The 13,404-nt window shown below is 33.3% G+C and overlaps 1 protein-coding gene across 2 annotated transcripts in view; it reads left to right on the forward strand.

Moving 5' to 3' along the window:
- The window catches only part of NSF (N-ethylmaleimide sensitive factor, vesicle fusing ATPase), a 192,112-nt gene that overhangs the window by 18,340 nt on the left and 160,368 nt on the right, over positions 1-13,404 (forward strand). Inside the window, exons 2-4 of one of the 2 annotated variants that reach the window (XM_074260998.1) lie at positions 8,361-8,438; positions 8,564-8,571; positions 11,592-11,691. In XM_074260998.1, the coding sequence (XP_074117099.1) occupies positions 8,361-8,438; positions 8,564-8,571; positions 11,592-11,691 (186 nt within the window). Of the gene's footprint in view, positions 1-8,360; positions 8,448-8,563; positions 8,572-11,591; positions 11,692-13,404 lie in introns of both variants that reach the window. The other variant, XM_074260997.1, reaches the window with a different exon arrangement.

The following is a 13,404-nucleotide window of genomic DNA, read 5'->3' on the forward strand; positions in this document are numbered from 1 at the left end:
TTACTAATTGCAAACTAATGCCTGATTTGATATGTATTTTTTCTTTGCAGTCACAAATTCAGTCTTTTTCAACAACCTCAGGAACAAAAGGTTTTTCTCTTCATTTTCTACTAACTTTTCCCCCTTTGTTGCTTTTTCTTTTCTTTTGAGGTTAGAGCTTGCCATCTCAATATATCTTGTGAATATATCTTTCTTTTCACTCACATAGCTACCATTTTATTTCAAACTCTCATCACCTCTCTCTCAGACTCCCATAATGGCTTTCTAATTGATTGTCCTACCTGGCTTTTACTGTCTTCTCACTTTCCTGTTTAGTAGTCTCCAGTAGCTTCCATCATTCCCAGGATCAAACATAAAGTTCTTTGACATCTTCATAACCTGGCCTCTGATCTAATTCTTTTATACTTATTCCCCTCCATGCAGTATGATATAACTATACTGGCTTAGTTGTTCTTATTTGCACATTATATACCATCTCCCTTTTCTGTGTCTTTGCACTTTATATGTGACTATTCCCTGTGCTTATAATGCCCCCTTTCTTCATCTTTGCCTCTTAGTTTCCCTAGTTGCTTTCAAGATTCACTCAAATCCACCTTCTGCAACAGGCTTTTTATCTGTCCTCCTAGCTGCTAGAACATTCTTCCCAAAGATTACTTTTAGTATACTCTGTAAAAACATTTTTATAACTAATAATTTATTTTAGATTATTTCTCTTAGAATATGAGTTTCTCAAGGACAGGGATTGTTTTTGCCTTTCTTTGTATTTTCAGCACTTAGCATAGTATTTATAGTAAGTACTGAATAAATGCATGTTGATTGATTACTCTATCTATACATAGAAATATTATAGGAAATTATGTTAATTCTTGGCTTTCTTATTGTAGCTGGTTTTCATGACACTCACTATTTCCTACACAGTCACTCTGATGTGGATTTGTAGGGAACTTATCAATCAACTTAGTTTATAAAAAGAAGTGATATCTGAAAGATCAGGGAGAATGGGAGAAAAGTCACAACAATGGATGATGGCAAATTTTCTAATTTTAAAAGGAAAGAGAACAGAACTTACAAGCTTTTGGCCAATAAACTTAATTAACATCCCTGGATGTTATGGAATGGTTCTTAAAGGAATGGTGAATTATCTAGAAAGGGAAACAGTGATTAGAGATGGTCAGCATGGCTTCATCAAGAACAAGTTTTACCAGACTAATCCAATAATTTGGGGTTTTTTTTTTTGACAGAATTATTAAACGAGGAGAATGAAATGCTGTGAATATAGTTTACATAGAATTTGAGCAAAGCTTTTTTTTTTTTAATGTGAATTTGATAGTCATCAACAAACATGAGTGTTTCCATGTACAAATAAAGAGGATTATATATGACACCATCAATTTATGATACCATAGCTTATATTTTAAAGTATATGTTAACTTTAACAGAGATTCTGAGTTTGCCTTAATTTTTGTCCTTTTGAACTTCCTTCTGCTGTCTAAAATGTATTTTTAAAAGTTTTTCGTTGACATTATTCTTCCCTTTGGGAGAGGCATTACTATTACTATCCCTTTCCATAACTTCTCTTCTGCCCCCCTCCCCAATAAAAGCCCTGACATGTAAATAAATACAGAAAAGCAAAACAAATTTTCATCTTGGTTGTGTTTTTAAATATATGAATCAACTTGCATATCTGATCATCCACCCCTATAAGAAGTGGGAAGCAAAATTCATTGTCAGTATTGTAGAATCTTGATTGCTTGTTGCATCTTTCATAGCTCTTTTTCCTTTGTATTGTAGACATTACAGAATTGTTCTCTTGGTTGTATTCATGTCATTTTAGTTAGTTCATTTAAATCTTTGTAGGTTTTTGAAAACTTGTTGCTAATTATTTGCAATATACACAATCACTTCCCTCTGTCTTTGATCTTTTGGGGAGTATGTACTTAGGATATAACTTTTTGTTTGAAATTGCTTTCCAGAATGGTTGGACTTATTCATTAAGCCCCATCACTTAGAATACATTAGATTGCCTGCTCTCCTACAGTGCTTCTAGCAGTTGTCTTCTTTGTGATTCTTTGCCAATCTGATGATTGTGAGATACAACCTTAGAAATTGTTTTAAACATATATTTTATAAATAAGAAGTTACAAAAAATATGTGCAAAGATAGTTTTCAACATTCACCCTTGCAAAATCTTGTGTTCCAAATTTTTTCTCCCTTTTCCCCCCACCCCTTCCTCTATACAGAAAGTAATCCAATATAGGTTAAACGTGTGCAATTCTTCCAAACTTATTTGCATATTTATTATGCTGCAGAAGAAAAAATCAAATCAAAAAGGGAAAAAATGAGGAAAAAAAGCACAAGCAAATAAGCAACAACAACAATAAAAAGATTAAAAAGTACTATGTTGTGATCTACACTCAGTCCCCAGTCCTTTCTCTGCATGCATGTGGCTCTTCCCATCGCAACTCTATTAGAATTGGCCTGAATCACTTCATTGTTAAAAAGAGCCAAGTCTGTCACAATTAATCATCACCTAATTTTGTTGCTATGTACAATTGTTGTATATAGTGTTCTCCTGGCTCTACTTACTTCACTTAGCATCAGTTCATGTAAATCTCTTGAGGCTTTTCTAAAATTATCCTGCTGATTGTTTCTTATAGAACAATAACATTCCTATAGAACAATAACATTCCATTACATTCATGTAATAGGAAATTGTTATGGCTGCATATTTATTATGAAGTTATTTTTTTGTTGTTGTTATTTAAAAACAACCCCTCTCAAAACAAATCCCAAGAGATTATCAGTAAGGGAAAAATGCTTGCTGGCTTTCCAAAAAGATGGGGCTTAAAGCAGGTATGTTTACTGTTACCATTGTTATTTGATACAGGTTTTGAAATGGCAATAGCATAAGGAAAAACTGAAGAAATAAGTATAGATAGAGAGGAAACAAAATTACCACTTTTTGCAACTTTTATTGAAATTTAGAGAACCCTAAAAATTCAACTAAAATGAAACAACTCCAATAATGTAAAAGGATATGTAAATTTATAAAAAATCATTGTTTCTGCATAGTACCAATAAAACTTAACATTAAAAGATAAAGATCTATTTAAAATAATTACAGAAAGGATGAAATATTAATCCATTTATCAGAATATTTACTGGGATCACTGCTTCTACAAAATATTTAAGAAAAATTTAATTGAAGAAAAATTAATTGTTGGGCCTTATAATATAACAAGTCATTCTAAATTAATTTATAGCTTCAACGCCATACCAAACGGTCAGCTAGGTGACACAGTGCATAGAGTACGGGACTTGAAATGAGGAAGACTTATCTTCCTGATTCCAAATTTGCCTCATCTACTTACTAGCTATATGACCCTGGGCAAGTCACATAAACTGTTTACTTCAGTTTCCTCATCTATAAAATGATCTGGAGAAGAAAACAAACTTTCAGTATCTTTGCCAAGAAAACTCCTCTAAGTTTCAGGCCTGAGATTCCAACTATTAGACATGTCCACTTCTTTCCTGCTCAAATTCTATTAAATCAGTCATCTCTGGAGAAGAAAACAAACTATTTCAGTATCTTTGCCAAGAAAACTCCTCTAAGTTTCAGGCCTGAGATTCCAACTATTAGACATGTCCACTTCTTTCCTGCTCAAATTCTATTAAATCAGTCATCTCCCTAAAATGACTTCCTATTTGTACATATTTCTGATAATAATTTTACTTTCTCATCACTAGGCTTGAAATATTTATTATCTTTGACTTCTCTCTGCTTTCATATTCAAATTATTATTGTCCTGGCAGAAAGGAAGTGCAGACAAGAATTTTTTTTTTAGGAGTTTGGCTGTGAAACAAAGGAGAAACAGAAAATTTGAGATGATAAAGTCAAGTGAAGAGAACTTCACTAAGTTCCAGAAAAAATTATCATTTGCTCTTCCCTGCCTTTGCAGACTGTACCTTAAGTTTAGAATGCTCCCTTCTTACCTCTCTCCTTAAAATTTCAAGTATCCTTCAAGACTCAACTCTTGAGAAGACTTTCTGAATAGCTACATCTAGCATGTAAATGTCTTCACGTGTCTATTTTTATATTATTTCTTCTTGAGTTCAGACACTGTTTTTTCTTTTGACTTTGTATTGGCAATGCCTTGCACATGTGTTTGTACATAGTAGGTGCTTATTGGGTGGATTCACTCGGGAAGAAAGCCAGATTGAAACAGACTGAGCCACTAGTGGGTACCTACAAGAGATGCAGGGAGCGAGTACAGACAGTAAAGATGATTCTTTCTGACAATTTGACAAGGACAGGCAAAGATATAATACACAATTATAGCCTTTTCATAGCTAATCTGCTTAAGAAAATAATCTATATTCGGTATCCCCACTTTTCTTATTCTCTTCTAAACAACTTTTCTGTCTTCTGAACTAATCCTTAATTGAAACTGCTCTTCAGGTTTACCAACAATGGTTTAATTGCCTAATCTAGTGGTCTTTCTTTTAGTCCAGATCCTTCTTGACTTTTCTGAAGCACTTGACATTATTGATCATCTTCTGATTTGTGACACTTCTGCTTCTTCTACTTTTTGACTACTTTATAGTTTCCTTTTCAGGTTCTTCCATATCATCCCCACTAACTATAAGTGTCCCTTAAGACCACTCCCCTTTTTGCCATATACCAGCTCACTGAGTGATCTCATTAACTTCCATAAATTGTTATATCTAAGCAGGTGACTTCCAGCTATTTATCTCTTTCTTTATTCAAATTTATTTTATTAAAAACAAAAGGATAAAAAAAAGAAAAACAGAAAAGGAATGCAAAACAAAATGAAATGAAACAAAAGAGAACACTGTCATGTGCCCAGCAGAACATCAGGATTTAAAACATAACAAATACCAATTTTAAAAAGTATATATAAGTAGAAGAAATTATATTCATGAGTGTCCATCTTTTCTTCACTTTCTTGTAAATTGTTCTTTTGTTTTCTGCTGCGTACCTTTTTTACTTTATTTTTTTCCCCCACTTTCATTCCCCACCCTCAGCCACCCTCAAACAGGCTATAGTTAAGAAAGGCTATATTTATATACACATATGTAAATATATACATATGCACACAGAGACACACAAATATCTTTTCTATCTTTGCTGACCCTTTGCTTACTAACTATTAGTCTTGCTATTATTTAACTTTTCCCCCATCCATGGATCCCTCCCTTATCTTCTTCCCTTACCCTTTGCTTTCCCTGTCCACCCATCCCTCCCCCTTTTTCTTTTTATAAATTTTGGAGAGTGCTATAATCTTAATTTATATATATATATATATATACATATATATATATATATGAATATATATAATTTTGTTTATATAGCCTATTCCCAGTGTGAGCAGGTTTTCAGAACCACAAGCCCTTCTCCCCCCTCTAATGCCTCTGTGTCTTTTCTTCCTCGGCACTTCATTTGTATGATACAGTTATTATTTTTACTTTAACTCTGCCCCAATCTTTCTTTTGAACTGTCATCTTTTTGATATCAATCTTAACCATATGCTATAAATTTCCCATGTTAAAAAAAAAAAAAAAACAAGCAATTTATCTGTGTTGGGTTCCTTGAAATCGATATTGGCCTTATATGTTAATTTTTTAATTAAGTTCAGATTTGGTTGATAGAAAGCCCTAAAAATCTGCAAGTTCATTGAATGTCCATTTTTTTCTCATTCAACATTATAGATTATTTTGCCGGATATGATATTTTTGGCCACAAACCTGGTTCTTTTGATTTTTTAATAGATATAATTCCAGGACCTATGGTCTTTTATTGTAACTACTATGAGAAGTCCTGTACAATTCTAATTGTAGTTCCAATGTATTTGAATTTTTTTTTTCTTGTTTCTTGCAAAATATTCTCATTGATCTTGGAGTTTCAACATTTGGCAATAATGTTCCTATGTGTTTTTCACATATTTTTCTATTTCTATCTCTCTTTTTTTACTTTCCTGTCATGTTCTATCACTCTAGGACAATTTTCTTGGATTATTTCTTGAATTATTGTGTCAAGGTCCTTTTTTTGGTCACAAATTTCATGCAGTCCAATTATTCTTATATTTTCTTTTTCTTGAGCTGCTCTCCAAATCTACTGTTTTTCTTATGTTTCAAATTGTGTTCTATTTTTTCATTCTTTATCATTTGTTTTGTTATTTCTTGGTCTCTCATAGCCTCATTGGCTTCCCCTTGCCCAATTCTAATTTTCAAAGAGTTATTTTCATTTTTGAGATTCTATCTCCTTTTTTAGTAGGTTAGCTTTTTCATAATTTTCTTGTTTTTCTTGGGTAGTCTTTATTTATTTATTTAAATTTTTCCTCAATGTTTCTCATTTGATTTTTAAATTCTTTTTTGAGTTCTTCTATAAATTATCTCTGGGCAGGGAGACATTTCACACTACTCTTTGAGGTACAAACTTTTTTTATTTCAATGTCTTTTGAAGATATACCCCAGTCTTCCCTCTTCCCAAAGTATGTTTCAATAGTGGGGTTCTTTTTTATTATTAGTTATTAGTGTAAGCACCTCTAATCTTAGGTATGAGAGGGTGTCTCTGGCTTCACTTCAGCTCTCTCCTCTGACACGGAACCCTAAACTAAGAGCTCCACCCTCCAGCACGTGCCCACAGCCCACAGTGTCTCTGTCCCCCTGCCTCTGCACTTACAGGGTACTGGTTCCTTCTCTCCCAGGGCTGTATTTCACAGCACTGGTTCTGGTGTTCCTAATCAGCCAGGTTTCCTCTGTCTTCCCAGACTCATACCCAGATTCTACTAGCAGTTGGGGAGTTGAAAGTCTTTGTGGTTCCTGCAGAAGCTAGCTCCAGGGCTTCCTACTTGTGGTTTCTGTAGGAACTAGCCTGGAGGTGTTCTTGTGAGTTAATCCTGACCCTGGGTCTTTATTTAGATCTTCTCAGATTGTATCTGGAGGACTCATGTTCTCCCTCAAGTCTTAATTTTTCAAGAACCTATGTTTATCCTGAGGCATAAATTTGTTCCATTTGTGTGGGAAATCGGGAGAGCTTGAAATTTACCAACACATCTCCAGTTGATACCTGGACTTCTCAAACAGGATATCCTGTAGGCATCTCCAGCTCACAATATGTCCAAAACAGAACTGAATGTATTTTTCCCAACCTCTTCTTTTTGATGTCACTTTTGATCCCTTGCTTTCACTCACCCCACACATCTAATCCATCTGTTCAATCTGGTCATTATATACAAATATATTTTCCTTCTCTTCACTCCAATAGCCACAATTTTAGTTCAAGCACAGGTCTTTCTTCCTCCAATTTCTCTCCATTTTAGTCTTTTCTTCACTCAGACTTAATTTCACTATAAAAAATTCTGTGACTTGTTTGAGCAAATCTCTAATTTGGGTTTTATTAATTCCATGTTCTACATAAGTGTTCACAGATGGCCATAGTTAACTAACCTTTTAAAAGTGAGATTCTTGAAGCAATGTTTCCTTTTCCAAAAACCTATCTTTTAAGTTTGCTTTTGAAATAATAAAATAAACTTTGGTTTGATATTTGAAGAATGAATTTAGTAAAGTCAAGAGAATGTTTTAGTTTTTCCTTTGTCTAGACCCTTGCACACAGTAGTTACCTAATTTTTAAAAATTAATATGATTATTTATAGTCTAATCAGATTGTGATTGACAGCATTATATCTGGAGACCTTGGAGAGTTGTTGAAAATCTGCTTTTCAGCAGATTATAGCTTAATTGCAAGAATTAGTCTGGTGTGGCCTTTACATTTTTACAGAGCAAACTTTGGGAGGGGGAAAAGGCTGTTGATGAAAGGCTTCCCAAAGGGCTTTCACTATTTTGAATATACCTTCTATAATTTGTTTTTGTTGAGCAATTTAAAAACTTGATTTCTTCAGTTTACAAGAGAACTATTTCCTTAACACTACTTAATCTTCCTATATTCAGCCTTTTCCCCACTGTCTCTTTTGTCTTAAATATTGTCTCTTCTTTGAAATTCCTTGCTTGAGAATCATCTCCCACAAAAAAGCCTTGACTGTTCTCCCAATTGTTAGTGTTCCCCCAAACTATTTTGTATTTGTGTGCAGTGCCATCTCCTGGTACTAGATATCAAGGACTATTTGATTTTTTCACTTTCTCTTCCCAGAATTTTAGATTGTTCCTGGAATAGAAATTACTAATTGAATTAAACAATCTCTCAGTATAAGTAATATCTTTTAATCAATAGTTAATGTTGAATAAAATTGTTGAATTTACTTGTTATATGTCTGACTGAGAATAATATTAGGAAAGAATATGACATTTTCATGACCTTTTTCTCCCTTATTCTAATGTAGTCTATGCAAGCAGCAAGATGCCCTACAGACGAGTTGTCATTGAGCAACTGTGCAGTTGTCAATGAAAAAGGATTTCCAGTCTGGCCTGTGAGTAATCATAATACAGAAAACAAAACTTTATATGGACTGTTTTAGAAACTTTTGGATGTTGCCCTTTTTGACCTGAGGAAATTGGAAATGCATTTATTCCTGCATTTCTTTAGGAGGGGAAGTAGCAGAGATGTGGGCAAGAGTTGTTTGGTTTCAGTTTTAATTTAAACATTTTCTTAATCATAAGCATATGTGGACACAGTGGATAGAACCTGAAGTTCTTCAAATCTTCAAATACAGTCTCAGACACTTACTAGCCGTGTGACCCTCTTTGCCTCAGTTTCTTCATCTGTAAAATGGTCTGAGAAAAGAAAATGGGCAAATTACTCTGGTATCTCTAAGAAAAACCCCAAATGTGGAATCACAAAAAGTCAGACATAACTAAACAACAACAACAAAATGTACATTATGTAGAGGCATAAATATGGAGTTTTTATATTGTTTTATGATAACCAAACTGATAGGTGTGTGTGTGTGTGTGTGTGTGTGTGTGTGTGTCGTGTGTGTGTGTGTGTGTGTGTGTGTGTGTTTCATATGTAGCAAAACCTTTGCAGCATGTGAACCGGAAGATGTACCCCCAACACAAGATCTTTTACAAATAACATTTTAAAAAATTAAAAATTGTTGCTAGCCTGTCAGTTATATCTGGCTTCTCCTACTCAGTTCCCAAAGTTATGAAATCCTTTATTCTAAAACTCGTATTGATTTTAGGCTTCTGCACATAGAACATTTGACATGTCTGTAAAGTATTAATAAATAAGTATTTCAATTTCATAGCATTTGTCATTATTTGTGGCAAATCTTGCTTTCAACTTTGTGCCATAGAATTTGTCACCTGAGTCAAATTTTACACTTGATTTACAATTTTGTCACTTGAGTTATTTTACAGAGAAAGACACTGAGATGTGAAGTATTTGTACCTTCACTCCTGTCAACTCCAGTGCTGTTGTAGTATTCTATGTTACCAGTATTACCTTAGTTATAAAATGAATTTGGCATATATGATTTCTAGATTTCTAAGGTCTCTTCTATCCCTAAACTCTGATTCTAAGGCAAAATTTGCCACAGGAAGCCTGCCATTTTAAATAATCAGAGCTCCATATTTATGGGGGAGTTAGTTTACATATAATAAAGTCTCTGGAACATGAGAAAATAGAAGAAATACTTGTTGGAAAAAATGAAATTTCTATGGGAAAAAATCTTAGAAATCTTTTAAAAAATAATTTGTATCAATACCTTTGTTTTACATCACTTACATTTTCAACTTAGCATTTTCTTTCTTTCAGAGAGCAATCCCTTATAGCAAAAGACTACAAGGAGTTAAAAAGTTTAGCAAAAATAAACATTATTTCCAGAAAGTCTTCATCATAGACTGTGTGTGTGTGTGTGTGTGTGTGTGTGTGTGTGTGTGTGTGTGTAATTTAACCTTAAGGAAATAGAGTACCTGTCTAGCCTCTGCAAAGACGTGGAAGGAAGTATCTTCTTTTTCTGGGATTATGCTTGGCAATTACAGTTTTTTAGCCTTCATTTTGATTATTGTTCTTTTCTATTTATGTTGTTGTACACATTGTGTGTAGTGTTTTGCTGATTGTTTGCTTTGTTTTACATTAGTTCATTTAGTGTTTCCTTTGTTTCTCAGTATTAAAAATACTTAGTTTTCTGAAAGCACAGTAACATTACATTTCATTTGAGTGTCATTACTACATTACAAACTTTCCCTAGTTGATGTGTATTTGCTTTTTTTTTCTACTTAAACTTTACTATTATAAAAAGTTTCCTATAAATATTTTGTTGCATATGGGGTATTCCTTTTTGTCATTGATATATGCCTCGAAGTAAAATTATTGGGTCAAAGGGTATGAACATATTAGTCACATTCTTTGCATAATTCCAAATTACTTTCCAGAATGGTAAGACCAGATAGCAGTTCCACCAATAACAAATTAAATACTTTTCTTTCCACAAACCTGTTACCTTTGTCATCTGAAATTCTCATAATTGTTTTGATTTGTGTTTCCCTTATTAGTAGTAATAGGAACCATTCTTTATCATGGTTAATATTTTGTAAATTTTCTTTTAAGAACTGCTTATTCATATCCTTTGACCACTTATTTTTTGGATAAAGGTTTTTGGTCTTATTGATTTCTATGAAGTTATCTATATATTTTGGATGTTAAACTCACCAGAAATATTAAATATGAATTTTTTTATCTAGTTAACTATATCTTTTTACCCTACTTGCATTAATTTTGCTTTTTACAAAAGCTTTTCAATCTTACATATTAGGAATTCATTTTTGGGGGGGAGGTAAAATTAATGATCTCTGTTCCTTGTTGGTTAAGAATTTGCCTTCTAGTTATAATAGTGGAAGGTATTTGACGTGATTCTCTGCTAAATTTTTTTTAATGGTATGATCTTTAATATTCAGATCATGTATCCATTTTGGATTTATTGTAGCATATGTGAAAGATGTTGGTCTAAATCATAGAAATATAACAGGAAGAAATAGTAAGTCAATGCTTTTTTTTTTTCATAAAATGAGCATAACTTAAATTCTCTAATATTATGTCTGACTTCTTGCCTTGTTCAATCTTCTAGATGTAGGAAATTATTGAAAATCAGTTGCTTGGATTTACTTGACATTTTTATGAATGGGCACTGTAATCTATTTAGATTCATTATATTTTTATGTACCATAATTTTGCCTGTTCTCCTAGTCTTTCATGTGATTTGTACAGTTTGAAATAGAATAAAATTACAATTTAAATTTGTGACTAAGTGAAAAGCACTTTTTAGTTGGGAGGAAATTCTTATCTTTTTTTATTTAACCTTAAGGATAAAAGAGGAGTATCCCCCCAGCCTTTTGATTTACATAGAGAACAGGAAGTCTCTATAAATTGTTAATTGTAATGAATTTGAGCATAATCATTAAAATGTACTCTATTGCCCTGCCAAAATCTTTCTGTTGTTGATTTAATACTGAAAAATTCCATGTTTTCTTTTTCATTTGGGCATCTGGTAAAATGTCATATATACTCTGGGTATTCCATAAAATCCATTTGTTAATTAAACATTCTGAGGAAGGGGTCCTCACTTCATTTTCTTTTAAAATGAAATATTGTCAATATTTCTTTCCTTTAGACATGTGATTGTGAGGACCTCACCTAATCACAGATACACGTTTACACTGAGAACTCATTCATCGGTTGTTCCAGGCAGTATTGCATTCAGCTTACCCCAGGTAATACTGATATTCACATATTGTCTCCAAGAATGCTTGAAAATAGTGGCAGAATATTTTTTTTATCTAGATGTCATCTTGTATCTTCTGATTCAAATAGAATATACAAGTGGGTGCTATGTTACAAAGTTCTTTATTTCCAGGAATTTTTTTTGCCATGACCATCCTAAGTATCTTTGCTTTCCATGATCTTTTCTCTTTCTACCTTTTACTTTTGCCATTATGCTAATTGACTTAGATCATTGAAGCAGGAAGCCCTTTTTATCAAGTTAGTCCAGTATTAATACTCAAAGTAATATAGAAGTTAAAACAGCAATTTTCTTATTGTCTCATCTCCTAAAATTATGTAATATAATGTAAAGTTGTTATGTAAAACTACACAATACAATATGATTTTTAAATCAGTGTTCAATCCACATGTCTGATTGGGCTCTCTTAGTAACCAAAGACACTCTGAATTTACTATTATAACAACTCTAAAACTTTGACCTTTTTATTGCTGTTCTTGTAACAAGTCACATTATTTTTATGGTCAGATGGATATCATTGCAATTGCTTCCAGCACATAGCATGGTTATGACACTTAGGGGCTTTAATAAATATTTATTGACTAACTAAATGCTTCTTCAAGTTGCTGGTTAGTGCCAGATTTTAGCTTGTATCTTTAAAAGGCAAGCAGCCTTAATATATGAGAGCTACCTGGTGGACAGAGTTGAATAAAAAAAAAACCTAAGATCTGGACCAGCTCCAGGATTATTCAGAGTTTTTGGCAGATGTTTTATTTAAACATTTTAGGATTACTTTAGTGTGCATGAATTCTGACCTCAAACTATTCTGTTCTATCCTGTACTTCAGAGTTTCACAGACTTAAGGAGACTAATCTATTCTGTACCTTCTGAGAAATTGGGCAAGGGAATAGGTAGGTGACAGGTTGGAGAGGATCTGCAAATGTGGGTAAATCAGATCAGTCTAACACTAGCCTTAAGACCCAGTTTGACCTGAGATGGAGACTAAGGGAGAGGGAGAGGAAGGGGAGGAGGAAAGAGAGGGAGAGAGACAGACAGACACAAACAGAGATGGAGACAGATACAGGGGGAAAGAGAGACTGAGAGAGACTGAGAGAGAGAGAGAGAGAGAGTGTTTGAGGGGGGGAGAGAGACAGAGAGAAGAGAGAGAGAGAACTGTGACTTAAAGCAATAGTTTCAAACTCAAATTGCATCTAAAAAGAAAATTTCTATCCATAAATTACTTGTACTGCTATTTCTAAATCTTTATTTTTCTTTGCAAAGACTTGCCGGTTTGGTTACATTTTGTTTCAACAAAGGGAAACCTATTTATCTGAACAGAATGTTCTTGAATATAAATTGGGAGGCTAAAATTGCTCAGTCACCTGTGAACATCTGACTATAAGATACCTGATTTAGAGCATCCTTGAGGCTCTTATTTTGTGATAAATGACTTACAGTAGCTTGTTGTGTTACAAGGCAATGAGAAGTCTTATGTGAGACACCTTTATTGTGATTTGTTTTAATGAATTGGCTTCTGGAATCTAGAGAACCAGAAGATATCATGAAAGGATAATTTGGTAGAAAAGAATCTGGGTGGGGAAGTGAAAGGTAACTAGGAGTTAACTGATTAACGGTAAGACTTGAGCAGAATGTAGTTCATTACAAAGATCTGTGATGCTCAAGCACATAAATATCTTGGGTTTTC

The sequence above is a fragment of the Sminthopsis crassicaudata genome, chromosome 4 (genome assembly GCF_048593235.1).
Source record: "Sminthopsis crassicaudata isolate SCR6 chromosome 4, ASM4859323v1, whole genome shotgun sequence".
Lineage (NCBI taxonomy): Eukaryota > Metazoa > Chordata > Mammalia > Dasyuromorphia > Dasyuridae > Sminthopsis > Sminthopsis crassicaudata.